The sequence below is a fragment of the Neophocaena asiaeorientalis genome, unplaced genomic scaffold, assembly GCF_003031525.2.
Source record: "Neophocaena asiaeorientalis asiaeorientalis breed wild unplaced genomic scaffold, Neophocaena_asiaeorientalis_V1.1 scaffold294, whole genome shotgun sequence".
Classification (NCBI taxonomy): domain Eukaryota; kingdom Metazoa; phylum Chordata; class Mammalia; order Artiodactyla; family Phocoenidae; genus Neophocaena; species Neophocaena asiaeorientalis.
This window is the reverse complement of record NW_020173945.1, coordinates 96,762-119,906: the sequence shown is the minus strand read 5'-3', so window position 1 is coordinate 119,906 and position 23,145 is coordinate 96,762. Positions and strand designations below refer to the sequence as shown.

General features: G+C 54.8%; 1 protein-coding gene across 7 annotated transcripts in view; it reads right to left on the bottom strand.

The window, feature by feature from the left end:
• Positions 1-9: 9 nt before the first annotated feature.
• The window catches only part of DGKD (diacylglycerol kinase delta), a 78,759-nt gene continuing 55,623 nt past the window's right edge, over positions 10-23,145 (bottom strand). For 4 of the 7 annotated variants that reach the window (XM_024752748.1, XM_024752752.1, XM_024752751.1 and 1 more), the window contains 15 exons: positions 21,154-21,315; positions 20,219-20,347; positions 18,922-19,018; positions 16,613-16,786; positions 14,842-14,938; positions 14,593-14,700; positions 13,530-13,643; positions 12,380-12,514; positions 11,963-12,114; positions 10,909-11,077; positions 10,732-10,824; positions 9,701-9,820; positions 2,679-2,796; positions 1,495-1,625; positions 10-762 (listed from right to left, as the gene is read on the bottom strand). In XM_024752748.1, the coding sequence (XP_024608516.1) occupies positions 673-762; positions 1,495-1,625; positions 2,679-2,796; positions 9,701-9,820; positions 10,732-10,824; positions 10,909-11,077; positions 11,963-12,114; positions 12,380-12,514; positions 13,530-13,643; positions 14,593-14,700; positions 14,842-14,938; positions 16,613-16,786; positions 18,922-19,018; positions 20,219-20,347; positions 21,154-21,315 (1,889 nt within the window). In that variant the 3' untranslated portion in view covers positions 10-672. Of the gene's footprint in view, positions 763-1,494; positions 1,626-2,678; positions 2,797-3,775; positions 3,967-6,262; positions 6,381-9,700; positions 9,821-10,731; positions 10,825-10,908; positions 11,078-11,962; positions 12,115-12,379; positions 12,515-13,529; positions 13,644-14,592; positions 14,701-14,841; positions 14,939-16,612; positions 16,787-18,921; positions 19,019-20,218; positions 20,348-21,153; positions 21,316-23,145 lie in introns of those variants that run through there. The other 3 variants (XM_024752750.1, XM_024752749.1, XR_003004161.1) reach the window with 3 other exon arrangements.

The window sequence follows — 23,145 nt, the reverse complement described above, 5'->3', positions numbered from 1 at the left end:
GCCGCCGGGAGGCGGAAGCGTAGAAAAGGGCCAAGTCCCAGGCGGTGAGGACCGGGGTACCGCCGGGGCCGTTCCCGGTCAGCTTCGTCCCCGCGGAGGGACGCCGACCTGGCGGCTCCGCCCCGGGGTGAGAAACTCTGGGCGGCCCCTGACGCCCTCGGCAGCCCGGGAAGCCTCCTCCACACAGAAAACACGGACCAGCCTCTGTCCGCGGGGAGACGACAGGCCAGGCGTCCTGGGCACAGAGGGGACCCCGCGCCCGCGGCCCAGGGACGAGGGGCCAAGACGGTCGGGGCGCGAGCTCGTCAGCCCCAGACCCTAACTGCCGTCTGCTCGGCTTCAGGGGAACCCAGCGTCGCCTTCGTGTCAAAATGAACCGGCGGGACGGAAGGCAGCCAGGCCGCGCTCACACCAGGGCACTCAGACGCGCGGGGATACAGCGCGGGCCGGCGGGGGCGGGAGCCGGTTACCCGCGCTGCGCCGCTGAGGGCACACGGAGGAGCCCAGGCCCGGGACGGGGCGCGAGGCGGCGTCGGCTGGAAGGTAGCTGTGTTGCGGGTCGGGACCCGGGGCCCAGGCCGCCGGGCCGGGTCGGCGGGAGTAGCACCATGAGCGGCGCCGAGCCGGCTCAGTCGCGGGAGGCGCGGGGGACGCAGGCCCAGAGGGCGGAGGCTAGGCCTCGGCGGCAGGGGTGCTGCGGCTCAGCTCCTTGATGCCACACAGGATCCTCTTCATGTGGCCCACCTTGGTCACGCCGAGGTCCTGCAAGGAGAGGACAGCGCTCAGGCCTCGGCGCGCTGCCACCCGCGTCTGAACACGAGTGAGGGTGAAAGCGACAACGGGGGACGCGGCCGGAGACGGCGCCCGAAACCAGCAGCCCGCGGCCGCCCGCCACATCCCGGTCCCTGACGGGAGTCGTCGAGGGCACACGGAGCAAAACACAGACGAGCGAGGCGACCCAAGGGCGCCACTGTCCCGACGCCCTCGGCGGCCTCTCAGCCTCTCCGGACGGGATGCGGCCTGAGCGGCACAGAGAGCCAAGCTCCGGGAGCCCCGGGTCAGGCCGCCCCGCGTCCTCCCGAGGGGAGGGAGACGGGCGAGCGGGGCCACTGGGGGAGCCAGAAAGCGGCCAACTGGGGAAGGAACCCCGTCCGCTGGGTCCCCTTCACCGGGATGGCTGTCATCACAGAGAACACTTCAGCTTGACTAGCGGAGGGCTGCATTCCCCAAAGGGTTTTTAACGCTAACATGGCCCACTGTCCAGTTAGGCTAAGAGAGCGAGGCTCCCCAGCAGGTGAGACATCACATCTGGGAGCCGCCACGCATCACCCCCAGGTCGCATCACCCCCAGGTCGTCACCCCGGGTCACGCACAAAGGCCTGAGAAGAACGGTGAGGAGACTGCTGACACTGGGACAAGGCCAGGTCAGAGGGAGGGGACAGGGGAGCCGCGGGGAGCGCAGGTGCGCCTTCCCAGGAGACGCTGTGGAAGTACCTTGAGGTCCCTCCGCTCCAGGTGCAGGAGCTCTGAGCCCCGGATGTCGTGCCGCGTGAAGATGTCCTTATACTCACAGAGACTGAGGTGCTCCAGCCAGGCAGCAACCTCCTCTGTGCCCCAGAGGTGAACTGTCAGAGACGGAAAAGCACGAGTGCAATGAGTGCCCAGAGCCCAGCGCGAAGCAGGCGGCGGCCCGCGCCCGAGACACCCCAGCAGGCGGCGCCCGAGACACCCCAGCAAGCAGGCGCCCAAGACACCCCAGCGGCAGGCACCCACCACCCAGCCCCAGGTGCCGCCCCAGGCTGTGCAGAAAGAGAAGGGGAGCTGCCGCAGAAGCTGGTGTCTGTTCCTGCCAGGTCACCGGCAGCCTTCTGTGCCAGGAGGGACACATGGGTCTGACTGCGGCTGAGGTCAGCTTCCCTCTCCCTTCTAGAGGGGTCCATTCCACTTCCAGCCCACAGCGGGAAGGGAAACATACGCAGAGATTCCATGAAGTCAGAGCCACCATCATTCAAAGAAACCCAATTTCTGGACAACCACGCGAAGAAGAAAAATCAAAGGGAGCTACCCTTACTGGCAGCAAATGCCACCCCCAAACCCAGGCTTGGGGCCGCCCAGCACCTGAGAGCCTGGGGGCAGCTGTGCTCAGGGCCAACACTTTGAACGGAGATTCTAAAGCCCCAGTTTACTGACCCAGAGGAGAAACATCCTTTAGTGCCATTTTCTATTGATTTCACGGCCCAGAGCCACTGGCAGCCCAGGTTCCCGGCGCAGGGGCCTTGATCAATGAACTGATTAATGGGGGACGAGCAGCCCCGCAGAGGAAGCAGGCACAGGGGGGCCAATGTGTGGCCCGAGTGTGAGATGTGTCTCTGTCTTGTCACCTCTGCTGTCTCCTCCCCACCTCGCGCCCCAATCTAGCGCAGGCAGGCGGCTCGGTGGCCTGTCTGTCACCCTGAATCTGCACCAGGAGCAAGTTCAGGGCAGGGCGTGACACCAGTGAGCCTCCCACGTGGAGCGGGAAAGCCGGGGTGCAGTTCTGTAGCCACAGACGAGTCGGCGCAGGGCATGACCGGAGGCCGTGGCCCCGGGACGACGGGGACGGGCACAAGGCCAGGGAGAAAGCAGAGCCTGGGCCCCACACAGCCCGGGTGGCCAGGAGAACAGCAGAGGGCAGGTACCCGGGGCTCCCAGGCTGCTGCGAGCTTCTCTGTTCTTGTTATTCTTCTCCTTCTTAAACTTGGTCACCAGGCGGAATTTACCGCTGCGGCTGCGCTTGGAAAGATCCAGCATCACGTTCTGTGTGGCAAACGAGAAACTGTGAGAGTCAGACCCTGGCTCACCAAGACCTCAGCCACCCCTCGAGCAGACAGGCACGGAGCTAGGAAGACACGTCATTCCTGATACTCTTATTCCGGGGCTTTTCCTTGACTTTTAGTCTTGTGTTTATTGCTGATTTTTAATGCCTTTAAAAAGCGGTTTCACAGTGATAAGTATCTATTTTCATATTCTTTTTTTTTTTTCATTTTACAGTGTTTATTTCTCATGTGACTAGAAAGCTCTCTATACATTATTTAAATATCAGGACCATATCAAGATTGGTAAGTTATCAGCCACTCTTCCAGCGTTGCACTGGCGGGCTCTGACTATCAGTATCACGAGTATCTTTCTAAATAAAGCTTTTCCTGCACTTTGCACTGTTTCCTTGCGATCTGTTCCTTGAGGCAGAATCAAGGAGGGAAGGGAGTCAGAGGGACATCACGGGGACGGGGTCCCTGCTCGGTGGCCACCTCCCCACAGAGCAGTCCAGGGCACGGCGGAGCCATCGCTGCCCCTTCCCCACGGGTCTGTGGACCTTCTCTGCTGATTCTCACAGAAGCTAGGGCAGGGGTCTCCGCCAGGAAAGCATTTTGTGCACACACAAACACGTTCCTGTTCTGATAACATGTATAAACCTATTCACAAATAAAGCGTAATTTCCTTATTTTTCAGGTGTGCCACTTTCTTCCTGGCCCCGCCGGCCTGGATTCTGCCCCTGGGCCCTGTCTACCTACATCCCCACCGTGACCGGCACAGTTAGGACTGTGCAGCTTTATGACACACTTTCAGATCTGACGGGGACATCGGGTCGCACTGAAAAAACTCCACCGGCATTTCCACTGGGATTGCACCCAACCTAGAGCCTGGAAATACTAAGCATCTCCACACCCAGACTGTCGTGACCCTCCATCTTCATCATGCCCCTGCACGGTCATCTTCGTGGAAAGAGACCTCTTACAATGACATTTTCTAGTCAATGACTGTGAGTACTGAAGAAACTTGTTTTCACAGATGTCTTATTCTTGGCAAAACCATCAAGTGCCCATTCTCGCACAGCTGCTCCACGCGAGAACTCCAGCTCCTGGGCGGTCAGCACAGTCACGGGCTCTCCGGCCCCAAGATGAGCCGCCCCTCACTCCTCAGCGCCGCCTGCAGGAGGGGCAGCCACGTGTGAGGCAGGTACTCTCCAGAACCCACACGAAATCCGATTCCTGACTCTACAATTTCTTTCTTCAATGCAAACATGAGCTTTAAATTTACTTCTAACTTTTTCAATATGCATATTTCCTTCCACTGGTAGGACGAGGAGACTAGTAGAATGTGGCTGATTATCGACCTGTTATCTGCCTTTTAAAAGCAGATTTCAGACATCAAATTACTCCACCCTTAAGTACTTCAGTATGCAACTCTAAGAATACTCTTCTGAAAACATACTCATGGCACCACTGTCACACCTGATACCACTAAAAAGAATTCATTTGGCTCTCATGAATCCATTTGTATCAGATCTCCCCGACTGCTCCAAAGGTTTATCCTCACAGCTGGATATGTGTGGATAAACCTCTGGAGCAAACCTCTGAATCAGGCACCTGACAGGGTTCACAGGGGACACCCAGCTCTTGTGGCTCAGTCTCTCCTCCTGGGGGCCACCTGTAGAGAAACCAGGTGTCTGCCCTGCAGGAAAACTCGCGCTCTGGCTCTGATGGGCGTCTCCCTCCTCCCCACTCCCCGTGTGGTCCAGAGCTGCTGATTCCATCAATCTCGTGTCCCCAGGGGCGCAAAATGGTGCTTTAATCCTACACTCCAGCTAGAATTCTGTTATAAAGAACTTCTTTCATCAACTATTTGATTTAAAGAAATCACTTCAGGGGATCTACTGATAATACTGAAGTCTGGAATCCAACATGCTGGTTTTTTAAAAATGAAATGTTTAGGGCTTCCCTGGTGGCGCAGTGGTTGAGAGTCCGCCTGCCGATGCAGGGGACACGGGTTCGTGCCCCGGTCCGGGAAGATCCCACATGCCGCGGAGCGGCTGGGCCCGTGAGCCATGGCCGCTGAGCCTGCGCATCCGGAGCCTGTGCTCCGCAACGGGAGAGGCCACAACAGTGAGAAGCCCGCATACCGCAAATGTTTAAAGTTCTGGAGATCTGTTTCCTAACAATGTGAATATACTCAACACTACTTGAACTATACACTTAAAAATGACAAAGATGGTAAATTGTGTTTTTCTACCACAATTTAAAAAAATGAACTGGGACAATGTCCATCTTTTTCCAGCTTCGTCCCCTGCATCGGCAGGCGGACTCTCAACCACTGCGCCACCAGGGAAGCCCCGACACTTTCTTATATATGGAAATTATATATTCCTTGACATTTTCTCTTTGGAAGTAAAATTTATTTTTTCAAGTTGTTCTGTGACTATTTCTTTTAAAATATCTTGAGGTTTCAATTTGTGTAATTTAAATATTTTCTGAAAAAATCAAGTTTCATCAAGATTGTAAGATTCATTGTCATTTCTTTGTATATGCTGTAACTTGATTAATGCTTGTATCTGTTGTTATAGCCCCCTTATCATTTTGTTCATTTCCCCCCCATTACATCTGCCAGAGGAGACTTTTTTTTTTACTTTCCTTTCGAAGAACCAGCTCAAAGACCTATCACTTCTTTTCCTTTCAAATAAATGATTTTCCTATTTTTATGCCAGTAGAAATATGGTGCCTCCCCCTCCAAGGTTCCCTTTGCCCTTCACACTTCACCTCCTCCTGGTGCCTTGCATGGGGGGGATGAGCCGGAGTCCCAGAGGGTGGCAGCACTGAGCTGGAAGGCACCAGCGGAGTTGGCTGGAGAAGCCAGGAGTCCAGGAGCCAGCGTGGTTTTCCCTTCACTCCCGGGACCCCTGGCCCTCGGTTTCTGGCCTCAGGCCCCATCGGGTGAATGCCTGCAGTAACACCACCCCAGCTGGTTCCAGAAAGTTTCTGGTGTTGCAACTAAACCTCAGGTGCCATCGGTACTATTTCCCACCTACTACTGCAAGAACTAACATCTGCTCCGTCTCAGCAGCCCACATCTAGGAACCCTGGAAACCAGGGCCACTCTAGACGTGGCTTAGAGGGTTCATCAGGCAGGCAGCATTCAGGTCAGCCATCCAGGGGGGACTTGTGGTGCTCTGTGTTTGTTTCCATGGTGGCTGCATGGCATCTGGTGATAGTTGTTCTGAAAACACTTTTAGGCTTAAAGCTTTGGAGCCACACAATCCCTGAGACATGGGCTTTTAGTACTAAGACCTGACAGTCCCAAATAAACTGAGGTGCTTGGTCACCATGCAACTGGGCACCAGGCTGTGGGCCGCCCACTGCAGCAGCTGCTACCCTGCCCGTGAACTGAAGAAAATCCTGGCCCTCCCTGTCTTCACTGAAGAATCTGCACGGAGGCAGAAGCGACCCACCTGCGCAGGGCAGCGCACTGGGAGCACAGGGGCCATGGTTTACAGCCGGCACAATTTCTGTTCTGAGTTAGTATCTGAGGTTTCCTTGTGGTCTAGAGCTGTGCTGCTCAAACTACCCCTGGAAAAGAACCAGCGTTAAAAATTCCCATTCCATAGTGTACTGGTACTTGAATGAAAGAAAGTAAAACAAATTACTAGAAAAATGAAACCCCCAAAAGGCATACAAAATACAAACCTCAGTTTTTTTATCAGGACTTCCCTGGTGGCGCAGTGGTTAAGAATCTGCCTGCCAACGCAGGGGACACAGGTTCAAGCCCTGGTCCGGGAAGATCCCACATGCCGCAGAGCAACTAAGCCCGTGTGCCACAACTACTGAGCCTGCGCTCTAGAGCCCGCGAGCCACAACTACTGAGCCCGCGTGCCACAATTACTGAAGCCCACGCGTGCCTAGAGCCCATGCTCCGCAACAAGAAGCCACCCGGATGAGAAGCCCGCGCACGGCAACAAAGAGCAGCCCCCGCTCGCTGCAACCAGAGAAAGCCCAAGTGCAGCAACAAAGATACAACGCGGCCAAAAATAAATGAATAAATAAATTTATAAAAAAGAATTTATTATTTTCAACGTAAATAAAGTTTCCCTCTCAAGTGCTTCAAAGTTTCTAAACGCTTCCTCTCAATTTCTACAACGATAACAGAGAGTTTCATACCATCAGTAGTAGTCCCAGTTTAGAAAATGATCAGATTTTCAAAATGTCCTATGAGCAACAGAAAAGAAAGCATTTTCCCTCTTTGCAGAGTATAAAATTCTCTCTATAGAGAAGCATGATATATACTTGTATATATATTCTACATATACGTATTCTATCAACTTGCTTTGTTCAGATGTTGTGACAGTTTGTTTTATGTGATTAATCACGGACTGATAGGGATAGCTCACACTACAAAATTGGGATTCTGACGCTTCCTATCATTTCAAGAAGTTGTAGCTTTACATATTTTATGCATGTAAAGATTAAAATCTGGGGGGTCATCACTAAAAGAACAGACAGAAGAGTACATACTTCCAAACTAGTAGAGGGACAACCAGAATTGTGTGGGAAGAGGGAGAGACTCATCAATCGAAAAGGAGAAATGCAAAGAAAAAAAAAAAATGGGACAAACAGAAAGCATAAAATATGGTAAAAATATATCTAAATATCAGGATCATAATAAATGTAAATGGACTGAACTCTCCAATCAAAACACAGAGTATTATACTGAATAAAAACCCAAAATTTAGCAATGCTATTTATAAGAGCGACACTCCAAATAAAGCGTGAAAGTGAAAGTATGAAAAAGAATATACCAAACAAGTGGACTTGAAAGCAAAAAGAATTAATAAAGGTCTTTATATAATGATGAAACTTGTATGCATCCAATAACATAACCTCAAAATACATATAGCAAATATACACAAAACCGCAAGGATAAATGGAGACATCTACATTCACAGGTCAGAGAGTTCAACAGTAACTGACAGATCAAGAAGACACAAAAATAAAAAACAAAGTAAGGACTTAATGATGTAAATAATTACAACTGGATATAAGGTACATTTATAAAAACTGACCACCTTTTGGGCCATAAAGTAAGTTTCAACAGATTTCAAAGGACTGGTAACATACAAACAACTGCCTTTGAACACAGTGAGATTAAGTTAAAAATCAATAACAAAAAACTTATTAGAAAAAAATCTCACATATTGGGAAATACAACTCATTTAAATACTATATTAGGACAAGATTTTATCATTATAACCATCGTAAGTTTATCTCAGAATTATACAATATATAGTATAATGATATGGTTATTATCTTTTACCAATATAAAGTGATCCTCTATCATTTACTGCCTTAGGTATATGCAATTCTATTTTTACATTGTTACTTTGGATTTTTTATTGTGTTTTCTTGAAATTGTTTTATTTTTAATCTTTCTGGGTCACAATTTTTTATTGAGGGTATGGAAGAGAAAACTGGGCTCCTGTGACTAGTATTTGGTTAGATTTCTTTTTTTTTTTAGCACAATCTAAGAATAATTTGCTTTTAAGAGGAGCAGTTATATTATTTCCTATTTTCTTATTTTTATGCTGTTAGCTCCATCTTTACTACTTCTTTTCTTTTATGATACAGACTACACTTTGCTTGTGTCTTTTGTGGTGATTCAAAAAGACATACACCTTTTCAATTTTACTAAAAGCTACCTTTAAAACTACATTTAAGTTTTTAAAACATAATTGACTACCTTTCTCTAATTATCAAAGTCAAGAACTTTCATGAACCTTCCTCCACCGTAAGAGGAGGGACTTAATGTGCCCTCACTCCCATCCACGTCCTCTCTCCTGTCTCCCCACTGCACTGCCCACACTTCACAGGCTTTGACAACATAATCGGGAATCACAGGCCTAGGTTACTGCTACATTTGTTGAACATTTTACGTATTATTGTTTTAGTAATTTTTTTTAAATGATATTTCTATATTTATAATTAACTACAAATTTTGATGAGCCTGGCCTGGCCCTCTGAACCAAAATGTCCTCATTCTTCAGTTGCTGAGTTTTGTTTCTTGGCTGGAAGGCCTCTGAGTCAGTTTTCCAGGTGGGGTGCACATTTGTCAACAAACGCCTGCATGTTCAAGAAGAGCTCTGGACTGCCGGCCCCGTCCCCTCGCCCTACTGCTGCCCATGGGTCCTAACAATCGAGCCGGCAGCAGGGGCACCTAATGTGTCTAGCAGTTCTTTACCTGGTGAACTTTTCTCCTGGCCCACCTCTGTTCCACCCCTGAGAGGAAGGCCATCTAGGGTTTGCCCCTCTCCAGGTGCTGCCCGCAAAAACCAACCACTCAACAACAAGCGCCTCTCCAGGGCCTTCTTCCTGCCTCTCCTGCTTCAGGAGACACTACCCCCAGGGCGCATATGCCCAAGGTCCCATCTGTTGTCCCAGCTATAAGACCTGCGCAAGCTGGCATCTCTAAATATGTACAACAGAAAAGCGTGACTGTGATTTGAACACAGCAACTCTGCCCCTGTCAACAACAAATTCCCAAGAAGTTGCTGTTTAGCCAACCGATGTGCCTCCACACTGGGGGCAAATAGTGGGGCTGGGCTCAGCCTTCTTTCCACCTATGTCCTGGACAGCCCCGCAGTTCTGTTGCCGAGGGCAACTTGTGCCCCAGTCACCAAGGGTCATTCTTAACAGCAATTCCCAATTCCTTCCTACCTGCCGAAGTTCATCTCTGTGCCTTGAAGGCATCTTAAAAGAGAAGTGTGGGAGGCCAGATCAGGGGCTGCAGGACCAACACCATCTTAATCCCAAAGCTGCACAGAGCACGTGAGTTCAGGCACTGAAGGGAGCGCCACTGTGTCCAGGGACACAGCGCTGAAGCCCTGTGACCCACATACCTCTTCATCACCAGGCTCCATGGGCTGGCACAGCCAGGGGGTGTCTGCCAGCTTCCTGAGCTGCTGGTCCATCTCGACGAGGGCAGCCGTGAGCCGTTCCTTCTGAGGGGGATCCAACTGCTGCTCCAGGCAGGGAGGGAAGAGACACAGCTGGTTACCGGCAGGGAGCTGGGGCCATGGCAGAGCCCCACCCAGACCTGAGGTCTGCTCCAGGGGCTGGGCTGCTCTCAGAGAGTTTTCTAAAAACTTGCAAGGAAACTGAGTCCCAGAACGCCACTTAAGGGCCAGACTCAGAACCTCCCCTCGTAAGTAGTGTCGGGTGAGAGAATTAAACTCTCCTCTCGTAAATGATGGGGGAGACCCAGCTTGTCTAAAATCGCAACAGCAGGGCTGACAGGTCACCTGCTCTGGTTTCCTCGGGACCCTTTCTCGGAAGTGGGGGAGCAGCCCGCCTGCACCAGAGCGCAGGAAGTATGGTGGGGCCACGGACGCAGCAGCTGGAATGTGTCAGGACAGCGCAGTACTTTGGAATGAGAGTGTGGAACCTGACTCTTAGGGCATTTCTCTAGTGACTTCGCCTCCTTGACCTCCCACCTCCTCGTTTTTTAAAACAAGGAGGTTGGCCAGGTGCTCTCTCAGGTCTGCCCTGAGCTAGCTTCTGCGGTTCACTCGAACTCTAGCCGCACGCCTCCGCAGGGCTGACTCATCCGCCAGGTTGCAGGGCTGAGCGAGGAAGGCAGCCGACTCTGGGTGCGGGGAAAAGGCCGGCCAGCCTGGCCACGGCGGTGGCCGCACACCTGGGGGGTCTGGCGCAGAGCGCCATCTACGATACAGGAGGTCCTGTCCGCCAGTCTCGGACACCCTGGAGATGACGTGGCGAGATGCGGCCAGAGGGCTTGAGCATCACCACACCGTCAGCTCAGATGGCCTCTGAGGCCCCTCCGACGGGGGGCCTAGAATTCTCAAGGCTGGGGATCCTGGGCTGAGGCGGGCTGCCCTCTGTGCACACAGTAAGCGGCCCCCCAGCTCACCAGGGCCAGCTTCCCCGCCAGCAACAGCTCCGTCTCGCTGCGCAGAGCTCTGACGTTATTCACCATCTCCAGCACGAAGCTGCAGCTCAGCCCCTGGGAGGAACCAGAACAGACACGGTGGAGACGTCCCGAGGGCGAAAGGGGCCCACAGGAGAAAGGCTGGAAAAGCACAGGCACCTCTGCAGTCCTGGGCTTGCCGTACACCCGGTCCATGGCCTTGGAGCTGGCGTTGACGGCGTGGGCGAGCTCCTGCTCCACGTCTCGGTGGGACCGCGCTGCTTCCCGGATGCTGGAGGGAGACACGGCGCTCATCAGACCGGAGAGCAGCAGCCTGCGAGTCGCCTTGCTGGAACACAAGCCCAGGTTCGGCCCAGAGGGCCGACAAGACCACGACTTGCCCGTGGTGACCCGTGACGGCCGATCGCTTCCTGGCCGGTGGCGGAGGAGGCCTTAAATGGGAAATCTGACAACAAAATCCCAAACTTTTCTAGAAACTCAGCCAAGGAGGTAATGCCCAAAATGAGACCTACACCTTGTAAAACAGCGAGCGGGTAAGTAGCAGGAGGCAGAGGAGGAGAAAGCCAGGAAGAAGCTAGACGGCCATGGAGGGGCCCCCGGCCTGCGCACAGCTCCCAGCAGGGGGAGGGGAGGCACAATGCAAAGACACCGCCAGACAGCGGCTGAAGGGGGTCAGCGGATGTGGCCACCAAGAGGTCACCAGGCGGAAGGGCCATGCTGGAGCCAGGTGGGTGGACACAGCGGGGGGCGGGGAGAATGGACAGCGGGCAGAGCGACGACTACCGTGCTGGAAGGTCCAGAGTAGAAGGAAACGCCTTTGGCTGTTGGCTTTTGTTTTTTCAAAATAACTACAAGGTCTGCTTCTTAAGAGCAAACCCGCTCTCTGGGGGCTAAAGGAGGCAGGAGGGGTACTATTCTTAGAGATCCGGGATAGGCTGTAAAACCTATGAGCTGCCTCTGAAAACGCCTGTGGTGTGAAGCTCCCACCTGTATAAACCCCGAGTAATCCCTGGAAGACGGTCAGTGAAAATACCAAAGCCCAGGGTTAGCAGAAACCGGGCCGAGCCCTCGTGAAGGAGCAGAAGGCACGTAAGACCCGGCAGGGGCATCTCAACGCCTGCGGCCCAGCCACGGACCTGGGTCGTCCCAGTGACGTCAGGGGGCCCGGGCGCTCTCGCGGAGGAGTGGACCACGGAGGGAAGGCGGCACCCACCTGTGGATGAGGGCCCCCGCTGCCTGCCCAAACTGGTCCATCTGGTTGGCTTCCTCCTCGGACAGGATCTCCGGGTGCAGAGAGAAAGATGGAGGGCGGGGCAGCTCACACTTCTGCTTGTCCTCCCAGGACTTCAGGGTGTTCTCAAAGGCCTAGGGCGCGGAAGCCAGTGTTACACTCTCTCCTGCGAGCACACATCTAACAACAAGCACTGCTGGGACACTAGCGGGATAACCGGCTAGAAAGGGAGACATTCTTTTTAACGCTGGGGGGAGAGGGATCGGTTCTAGAAATTAGAGCCCTGTTCACTTAATCTTAACCTTCAAAAATAAAAAATAAATTCCTGGAACAAAACGTTAAAAACTCCAGGTCTTCTCCTAGAAGGGGCACATGTGAGCCACAGGCAGTCTGTCTTACCCGATCCCTGGTGAGCGTCTGTGCCCGGTTCTTGTGGATAATCCGAATGTACCCTGGTGGCTGGATCCAGGCCTCTCCGTCCACCTGCACAGGTACGCCCTCATCCCCCAGGATGGAGATCTTCACCGTGCGACACTGAGCAAACATCACAGCCGTCACCGAGCTGCACCCAGGAGCCTTCAAGCGCTGTCAGCACCACAGGCACCGTCCTGCCCTACACACCCCTGCACTGGCTGGCTGGCCCCTGGGGTGACACCATACCCCGCCCCCCACCCAGCCTCTGGGGTCAGAGCATCCCCACCTAGGGCACAGCTCATGGAGCCCAGGGGGTGTGCCCCACCCCGCTCCCACTGCCCTGCACCCAGCACCGCCATCTGTGATCACAGTGCAGGAACTCAGTGCTCAGACACCAGCACCAGGCCCAGGGCGGGGACACATGACCACCAAGAGCTGCTGGGTCCCTGGGCACGTGAGGACACTCCCAGAACAGAGCAAACATCTAACAAGTGCTCCTCTTTTCAACAAAAAATACTGCCAAGGAATTAAAATTGTGAAATTCAAGCAGCTCATGGTGGGGACAGAAAGGACTGGGGTTCAGGGGAGCATGAACTCCCCATCTCTGTGCCTGAGAACATCGCCCTCCCCAACCCCACCGACAGACACACACTTCCCAACCCATTACCAGAAGTACTGGATGAGAACCCACCCTGCCACTCGCTAGCCAGGCCTCCGAGCAGCCGGGCGAGGCCATGCACTCAGCCTCTGTTCCCAGACTCAGGCTGTGGCTTCTAAGAGCTGTAGGCCCAGGGGCCAAGGTCAGCCAGGCCCGTCTCATCTCACCCCACCTCAGCAGGGGTGGGCAGGACACAGATGGTACCCACAGAGTGAGTCAGGGAGGGAGCTCAGGGAGGGTACAAGCCAGCCCCAGTTTCGAAAGTATTTTTTAATTGTCAAAACACGGCAGGTGAGAGCAGGCTCTGGACCAGGGGGAGGCCAGGGCAATCCTGGAAAAGTGCCTACTCCCCTGGGCTCTGCACCCCGGGGGCCCATTTATCTCGAGAGCGCGGCTCTGGGCCAGGCCTGCTGCCCCAAACGTGCGTGAGCCACAGCTCCACCCAGGCCCCTCCCACCTCCAGGACCACGGCGGTACCTGAGCGATTCGGTGATGCTGCAGCTTTATGACACGGGAGACGGCCATCTGCATGCTGCCGAACACTGCGACCACCTCCAAGATCTTGTCATCGAACGACGGGGCTGCAAAGGTCTGGAAGGGCCGGCGTTAGAGCTGACCTCTGCTCCCAGCTTCCCTGAACACGCCCCCCGCCACGCGCATCCTTCTCACCTGGGGGCCGCTGCATTGGCGAGAGCCCGACAGGCCCACTAGTAGGAGAAGCTACGGGGTGAACACTTGCTGACGGGTCTCCACGTCAGAGCCTGAGAGCAGCTGCCTGAGATCAAACCCCAGGCCTGCCACTCACTAGCGTGGGAGCTTGGGCAAGTTACTGTCTCTCTACCTGGGTTCCCTCATCTGTAAAATGGGCCTAACACAGGTACGTTCCTCACAGGTTCTCACGAGGGCCGTCAACAGGCACAGTGCTGAGAAGGACTGGCACACGCTCAGTGTGCAGCCGGTGTCAACTGTTTTTATTAGCTATTATGTACGAAGGAAGTCAGGCCCCTGGTTAAAACCTATCAATGCCCCCAGAGTTCTCGGCATAAATTCCAAACTCCTCCCTGGCTTACACGGCCCCACGGGAGCTCTGACCTCTCCGTGCTCCGCCCGGCACGCACACACCAGCGAGCCTCCTGTCCGCACCCGGCCCTGCCTGGCCGCCAAGGCTTCATATACGCTGCTCCCTCCTCCTGCCCCATACCCACCTGACCTGTCCAACCCCACATCACCCTCAGGTCTCAGTGTAGGTGTCCCTCCTCCTAGGAGCCTTCCCAGATATGGGCCTGGATTCCAAGCCACACCTGTCCTGCCTGGCATCCCTTTGTCGAGGCCACGGAAGTGGGGCCTGCCTGCCTTGCTCTCCGCTGCGCCCCCGCTGCCGGCACAGGGGCCCCGCTCCACCCGTCCCTCCGCCTCACTGACAGAGCACCCCCAGAGCGGGAGGCTCCACCGTGGCTCCCGAAGGGGCCGCCTCTCGGGACCCCACCCCCATCCCCTTCCCTGAGCTCGGGCCCACGCCGCCCAGCACCCCCGTACGTACATCGTCCTCCTTGGTGCCCCCCCAGAAGTTGGTCCCTCCAGCATAGCTGGGAATGTTGAGGACAGCAATTCCCTGGAGACTGGGCAGTGGGATGGGTCGCCCGTCACACTGAGCGGTAGAAATGCATGAAAGGAGAGAAGAGAGATCCAGGCTTCAGCCGGGGGCTCCCTCCCCCCAGCACACCGCCCTGGGCTAAGGCCGAGGGGCCACTGGGTCAGCAGAGGCGCCGGCAGGGGGCCGCCTGCTCACCTCCAGCAGGACCTTCTGCTCCAGGTTCTTGTAGGTTCTGTGCAGCAGCTCTCTGGTGCCGAGGACTCCGTACCACATCATGTTCTTGGTTCGACTCCTAGGGGTGGAAAGCAAAGGACTGACGTGGGTCTCAGCTTTCTCTACACAGCTACCTACGGCCCTTGCTGCGACCTCATCAAAAATGGGTCACACCGGGCAATCACTGCCAGCAGCGACACCATTAAGATGAGGAGGACATGCCCTTGTCACATGTCCACGCGAGACGGGCTAAAGAGATATATTCACTGACCAGGAATTCTGCTAAAGAGTAACACTGCCAAGAAAGTAATCATACCCTGAGAGGTAAAAAAGGTAAGATATTACAGAACCTCACAAAAAAAACGTATAAATCACAATTTTTTTCCAGCTATAAAATTATGCTTACCACAGAAAATTTGGAAAGGGCAGAAAAGCACAAAGGAGAATTCACAATCCCCACATCTGTAAGTACTGATGATAAATGCTTCAGTGTATTTCCTTAGGAACTTGATTTACAGCTGAAATAGCGGTAACTGTGCACTTCGCCCTGCACGGAGAGCACCGCCCTGTGTCCTGAGCACGAATGACCACAGTGGGGCACTTCCCACCAGCACTCGCTGAATTAACCCCTTTGACGGGTCTCTACTTGTTCCCACCCTTTAGCTCTATAACGTACATGGCAGTGGCCCTTGGTAAACGCCTCTTTGCCGAAGTTCCCAATTACTTTTTAAGGGTAGATTTGTAGAAGTCGCATTTTCTAAGGAGACCTTCTCAAAGATACAAACTCAGGGAAGATTATATACCAGGATCCCAAGTTTCTAAAAATATGTCACATGTGGCCTTGCTCCTTACCCGTTCTGCTCTGATAAATTACATGCTTTTCAATGCCTTTTCAGTTGTATTCAGACTAACAGGGGTATCTTCAAATGATTTGGGCTACCATCATGTACTGTGTAACAGGGATGCCCCCTGGGGACCTCTGAGCCTTTTCTGACACTCGAGCCCCAGAGCTCCAAGGTTTTTGAGTTCTTATGCTTGATTTTGTTTTCTGAGAAAGGTCCAACCATACAGGAGTCGGGGGATTGCCGGGCAACTCCTCGGGTGTCACTGTGACCGCCTCCCTCCGAGTGACAAGGGCACCTGGTGGGGGCAGGTCTGCAGGCTCTCCAGCAAGGGGCCCCCTCCTCCTGCATCAATGGCTGTTCTCCGCCCAAACTCCACACCAGCTTCTCTGCCTCTAGTTCTAGAAAGTCACAGCTGAACAGTCTGCCCTCCAGGTGACGGTCACCACGGGGTGGGGCAGGAGACATCAACTCCCTTCTTCCCTTGTCATGTCTCCCCGGAGGAGAGGACTTTCTACTTCAGCCAGGAGGAAACCTTCCCATTTCTCTCCGTCCTCTCCCCGGCCAGGGGGAGACACGTGGTGATACGTGGTGATTTAGGGGAGATACGTGGTGATTTAGGGGAGAAGCTGAACACCCCCAGCGAAACGCCCCCCCGGGGCCTCTCCTGTGGCATTTGCCTGCTCGAGGGCTTGGCGGGGGAGCAAGCCCTAACCCCACCTGAGGGTGACATGGAGATGCCACTGCCGTGGCCACGACACACAGATGTGCCCCACTTTCTGACAAGGTGTTCGGGCTCCGTGTCTGTACTCTGCCTGAGGGCTCTGTGTACCCCAGAAATTACCCCACGGCCGGAAGGAGAAACCACCACAAGACCCGAAGGACAGGCGTGCGCAGGAGCCGGCACCCACCTGCACTTCTCTGGGTGCTCATCACGCTTGTTGTTGAAGTCCAGGGAGATCTTCGCATCCAGGCCGATGCCAAAATAATTGTTCATGACGCACTTCTCTGTGTAATACTCTCTGCAAAGGGGTGTTTCACGCCATTTAGAACAACCCTGCATGCCAGCCTCTAAGCAGTTCTTCCTGAGGGCAAAACTCAGTTTTTTTGTTTGTTTGGTTTTGTTTTTTTTTTTTGGGGGGGGGTGGCGGGGAGGTAACAGCATTACTGAGATATAACTCACATACCATACAATTTAAAATGTCCAACTCCATAGTGATTGTTCGTGTATTCAGAGTCACGACAATCAATTTTAGAACAGCTCATCACCCCAAAAAGAAAGTCCACACCCTTCAGCCAGGAGCCCCAACCCCTCCCCAGCGCCGGCAACCACTACTCTGCTTTCTGTCCTCTGCGGACTTCCAGATTCTGGATGGTTCCTAGAAATGAAGTCACACAGCATGTGGCCCTTTGCGTCTGGCTCCCATCACTGAGCACGTTTTCACGCCACGAACACTGGGTTCACCTGAGTTCAGTGCTTCAGCCCGGTTAATGGGGAACAGCGACGACCCACTGCAGGGATCCTTGGCTGATGGACCTTTGGGCTGCTTCACTTTTGAGCTATGATTTGTGAACACTTGTACACACGCTTCAGTGGGGACATGTTTTCTCTTCTCTTGGGAGTAACCCTAGGAAGGGACCTGCTGGGCCACGTGGAAACCCTGGTTTTTTGTTTGTTTTTGGCGGTACGCGGGCCTCTCACTGTTGTGGCCTCTCCCGTTGCGGAGCACAGGCTCCAGACGCACAGGCTCAGCGGCCATGGCTCACGGGCCCAGCCGCTCTGCGGCATGTGGGATCTTCCCGGACCGGGGCACGAACCCGTGTCCCCTGCATCGGCAGGCGGACTCTCAACCACTGCGCCACCAGGGAAGCCCAAAAACCCTGGGTTTTGAGGAACCGCCAGACTGTCTTAAAAGTGGCTGCATCACCTCACGTTCCCATCAGCAACGTTAAACCTGATGACATCCATGGCACACACGCTCACACGTGCTTACACCCTGGATCCCAAAACGTCCCTCAAACATCCCTAGACCCAATCAAAGCAAAGTCCCCAATTTGAAAATGTCCAACCCAGCCCCACGTCCCAGGTCCACTGCAGGTAAGACTCCTTCTGGCCCCTCACCCCCGTGAACGAGGCCTGGCACACCATGCTGGGGAGGGAGGAGAGGAGAGCAGCTTGTGTCTCCCCAGGGGAAGGAGAAGCCTCTCCCTGAAGGAAGAGACCACAGCCCTCGCTGCCAGGTGTGGAAATGCAGGGACCTCAGGTGACAGAAAGAGACAGCACATCTAGTTCCGGAGGCCTCTGTGGGCGCTGCTCATGTAAGCCTACAGCTCTGGCCTTGTTGGGGAGAACAACTCAGGAAGGGTCAGGACCACAGGCCTTGACAGGCCCCGGCGTGAGGAGCAGACAGGTGGTGCCAGGCTGGGGACAAGGACGCGGGCCAGCACTGGAGCAGGTGTGGGAACCCAGGCCACCCTGCAGGAAAACTGGCTGCCACTGTGCAGGCTTGCAGCTCTGCTTCCCGAAAGCCAGAGTCTCTGAACCGCACCTTTCTCACTGTTACCCTCCCCACCACGCCGGACACACATGGTGGACAACTTTTAACCAACTGCCACTAGCCACTAGCTGCCCAGAACTTGCTATCAGCCAGCAGAAAGGGAAATCTAGAAGGCTGGGCTTTCAAAATACCATTTGTCCCCGCAACGGTCTCTACACACACGAGAACAAGCTGCGCGAAAGCCCTCACTGCCTTTGACGCTGGGCAGTGGACACAGCACCTGGCGCGCAGAGCAGCGTCGGGACTTCATTCCCCAGAGGACAGCATCTCCCCAGGCACGGCGAGAAGGCGCTTCCAGCCCGGGAGCTACACTAACGGGAGCGGCAGACCCGCCAGAAGGAAGGTAGTCAGGAGGCGGCGCCAACGCAGGGCCAGCAAGGACCGCGGGGAGGACGACCGAGGACACGGGCAGAGTCTCCAAGCCTGCCGAGGCCCCAGAAGGTCAGGCACGCGCCAGGACGGCGCCTTCCTTCCCAGACATTCCCAACCCACCCTCTGTCCCGGACGCCTCACACCTACTAGGTTTTCCTTATTGGCCAACACCAGCTGGAAAAGGGTCACCCAGGCAGCTGCTCACGAATTTCTCTAGTTAATTCCAAGCCAGTTTTCTACGCTCCAGCATTCAGCTAACAACATGCCCCCATGGTTTACCCCGTACTCACAGGTTTTCTGGTTCGGAGTTAAAGGGATCGGCATTAATTAATAATCGACTGATGACTGAACCTCCAGGCAAGGAACCAGACATCCCGGCGCGAACATCTGTAAGGGAGAAAACAGGAGACAGCACTGCCTGGCGGCTCCCAAATGAAGAGGCCGTCGTGTCTTTGAGGCTAATGGTCCACATGTTCTTCAGAAGGTTATTACAATAAGATGTTTCTAAAATACCGCATAAAAATGTCCAAACTTTGACAATTAATAGTCTCAGGGCAAAATCCATATTCACAGAACAAAAATGAACACCAGGTGGTAACCAACACCTATGAGACACATCAGAAAAGAGCTTACAAAGATCTCACTAATTTAAGAAACTCCACCAAAATGATCCCTACTGCAACTAATCGTAGGGTCTAGCCATACAACTTTATAAGGCTAAATTCATGAGAAAAGGTTAAACAAGGAACCCTCCAGGTGACCAGAACCCTCAAGATACCTGCACCAATTTTAAAAGTTTAAATTATAAACAGTAAGGCTGAGATGGAGCCCTGCTTTTGAACATTCTGCCAATCCATCCCTTCCAGTAACATCTTTGCTGCTTATTAACCGAATCTGTCTCAGCCTCTTTTCCCTAGAGCTTCCGCAATTTTCTTTCTATTCAAATGAGATTCACCTAGCAATTGCCAATCACTTATAGGATCAGCGTGTGCTCTAGCTTTTGCCCAGCAGGCCTCACGAAGCGGCCTCAGGAAGCTGGTCAAGGGACCATTCCCTCCTACTACAGACACAGAGTGTTATCGTGACTCCCCCTGAGGGAAGAAGCAACAGGAGCTGCCCTGACATGATCCTGGGCGAAATGAAGACAAGGCAAGGGGGCTGGGCCCGACTCTCCCGGTGGCCAGCATGACTGCTCCTTCTGCAATCATGCTGGAAACAAAGGGGTGATCCACCGGCTCCCCGTCACCACCTGCCGACCCTTCCCTCTTCACTCAGCCCAACCCCTATTTACCCATCAGCACCCAGCTCGAGTATCACCTCCTCAGTGACATCTTCCTGGGACCCCAGGGCAACGATTTGAACGCCGTCTGCTCTTTGTAATAAACAAGAGCACTTTTCATACCGTGACATAACTCTGAAATTCTGCCTATCTTTCCCATGGACCTACGAACTCCTGGAAGACAGGGGCCTGGTCTCGTTAACCCCTCAGACTACTGCCAGGCAGAGCGACAGCTGGGCGCTGAGCTGGAAAGCTTAGCACCCTGCCTGCGCCCCTCCCCCAGACACACAGTGCGGTGCCGCACTCACTCGGGAACAGGATCTTCGTGTTCAGCGCTGGCAGGCTGTCCCGGTTTCCTGACTGTGAAGGAAGAGAGGCAGAACCGCCCAGGGACAAGCTTCCTTTGCTTATCAGCTTTTCACACGGGGATTTGGACACTATGAGAACAGAACAGAAAACAGAACGCGACTGAGCTACCGGCAGCGTTCATCAGAGAAAGGAGCAGGCGGAGGGGGGCCAAGGGAAGCGAGGAGTGGGCACAAGCGCCACCAGCCACGGCCGAGTGTGCAAGACGAGGAGCGAGGCAGCGAGCAAGGAGGGGAAACAAGAAAGGGGATGCAGAGGCGAGCGGGCTCGGGCACCCACCAAAGAGACACAGGCCCCTGAGGGGCTGGGGCCGCGGTGATGTGAGGTGACCTGATGAGGCCAGGGAGGGGGAGGGGCGGCCTGCAACCGCAGTCGGGCCGCGGGGTCTGTGCACGGGCAGAGGGGAGTCCTGCACAGGAACGTGGTGGAGGAAACTCTGGGGCAGGATCTCCCGGTGGCTCGTAAAGGCCACGAGCGAGGGGGCCGCACAGAGTTGGGGCTGTTCCAGGAGGGCTAGGGGTCCCCAGGTGGTGGCCCGTACAGCTGGGTGGTCCCTTAGCACCTGGAGCAAACGTGGCATGTGGCCAGCTGCAGCCAGGAGGCCCCAAGCCCTGGGTGAGGACCCCGGGCACGCAGGGAGGTTCAGAGGGAAGCGCCGCCCCAGCAGCAAGGTCGCCCCCTGCCCAGGGTCCCGCCAGGCCTGCACCAGGCGAAAGGAGGTGGTATGTGAGATAGGTTGCCTGTTTGAGACTTTTTACACTTCCAAGTGGCCACAGAAACCGTGAGAAAGCACCCGTAAGCTTCCCAAGGCAAGCTTCTGAGCAGCGCAGACAAAAAGGCCTGATGGCGGCGCCGTGGGTCACGAGGGCCGCTGTACCTCTGCGGAGGCTCCTGCCCTTGGCAGTGCCGTGGCCCTCGCCGTGGCCCTCGCCGTGGCACGCTCTGTCGTCAGACTTCAGGTCCTTCTTCTCCTCCGACTCGGAGAGACCTAAGATGAACCCCTCGTGCTCTTGGGTCTGGGCGTTCTGCTCGTCCACAGCTGTGCAAGGCAAGGGTATTTGCGGCTGAGCGCACGGACGTTACCCCACAGGCATCGCCGGGCTGGCGGGGCTCCCACTGGACGCGGACCCCCTCCTCATCTCACTCATCTCCCTTCAAACGTCTCCTCGGCTGAAGGCTTAGACCCGAAGCTCCGACCCGTCCCACTTTCTCCCCGGCCTCGGCTCACAGGGCACCGGGACACTCGTGCCAGCTGGCTGGGGAGGAGGGCCGAGGGCTGGGAGAGACAGAGGGGAGGGGAGTAACGAGCGAGAGCGCGCGCAGCCCGGAGGGAACAGTGCACCCGCCAGTGCGCAGGGGCAGCTCACGACCTCACTGTTCTCACTGTAAGAAGCAGCAGGTCGATCTGCTCAGAGAGAAAAGGGTCTGATGAGAGCGGAAGAGGTATGAGATGCTTTCTGAAGGTACCGAGAGAGAAGACAAGAAAACTTGCTGGGGAGGATCTCAGGGTCTGGGTGAGGGTGGAGGTAATGAAGTTCACAGGTCACTGTGGTTTTACAGCGTTCTCTTCAAAGCTTAGCAAACAGAGTCTAGGAAAAGGGAGCGATCGACTGGGCGAGTCTCTAACCCTATGCGGGGGTGCCTCTCTCCCCCAGGCCGACTAAGGACAGTCAGCAGTGGCATCCTGGACACCAGGGCCGATGACCTGTCCAGGCCCCGGGCCCCTCGACCACTGCAGCCGGCGCCTGCCTCGGACAGCACAGACGCCCCCCACCCCCCGCCTTTATTTTTTCTTTCTGTTAAAAGTATTTTGTCTTGTTTTAATATTTCATCAGCTTTATAGGGTTACAATTGTCTTAAATATTTCTGCTTTAAATACAATCTGCACATAATGTTATAAAATGTAAACTTTCAGTGTCCTTTTCAATTTCAAAATCACACCTTCTTTTTTTCTTTTTTTGGTCTTTTTTTTCCCCCTCCCTTTCAATACCTGAATGTCCTGCAAAAACTGAAATAAATCGTCACAGGCTGCCCCACCACGGTCAGGGCGCGACAGGCTGGGCCCGGCCAGAGGTAGAGGGTAATTTTACATCTTTTTATTGGAAGTTTTTTCTCCCTTTAACCTGAGTTCAGGCGCCGTCCCCACGCCCTCTGACAAACCCCAGAGAAACTGAAATTTCACATGTCAGGAATGAAAGGCTGAAGTCATGTTTGCCAACAAAAAAGGCAGAAGCAAAATTAAGGGGGGGAAGAAAGAAAGGATGGTAGTGGGCAAAAATGCTACCAGTGAGAAAAGGGGCTGTACAAACGCACAACTGTTACAAGCCAACCCCCACCCCCCCCGCCACAGCCGGACAGCTACAGCCCTGCGGCTGGTTTGGAGGTCACAAGGAAGCCTCTAGAAGCAGCTCATCCACAAGCATCTCCAGAGCGGGGGGGCCCCTGGAGCCCCTCTCCACCCTGGGTTTGGGGGTCCCCACCCTCAGCGTGCTGCTGAGCCCCGCCTGTTCTGGAGTGGACAGCACTCAGCCCCCAACCCCTTACGTCCCGGTTTGCATAAGGGGTGCTGAGCGGCACCCCGGAAACGCCCCCGACAGGCAGCGGCGGGGCTGGGGGGCGCCCCAGGCAGAGGCAGGGCCCCTGGGGACTGAGCGCCCACTAGCCCCGGGCCCCACTCGCGTTTCCACAGCTGGTGGACTCCCCCTGCCCCGTCCCCTACAATCATCAGCATCGCCCAGCACCGCAGGCACACACCGAATTAGACCCGGGGGAAGGAGCCTCCCGTGCGGGACACCCGCTCCCCCAGACACCCGCGGATGCTCAATAGGACGCACGGGGGTGGGACCCTGAGCTGGGGGCTGGTGGGGGT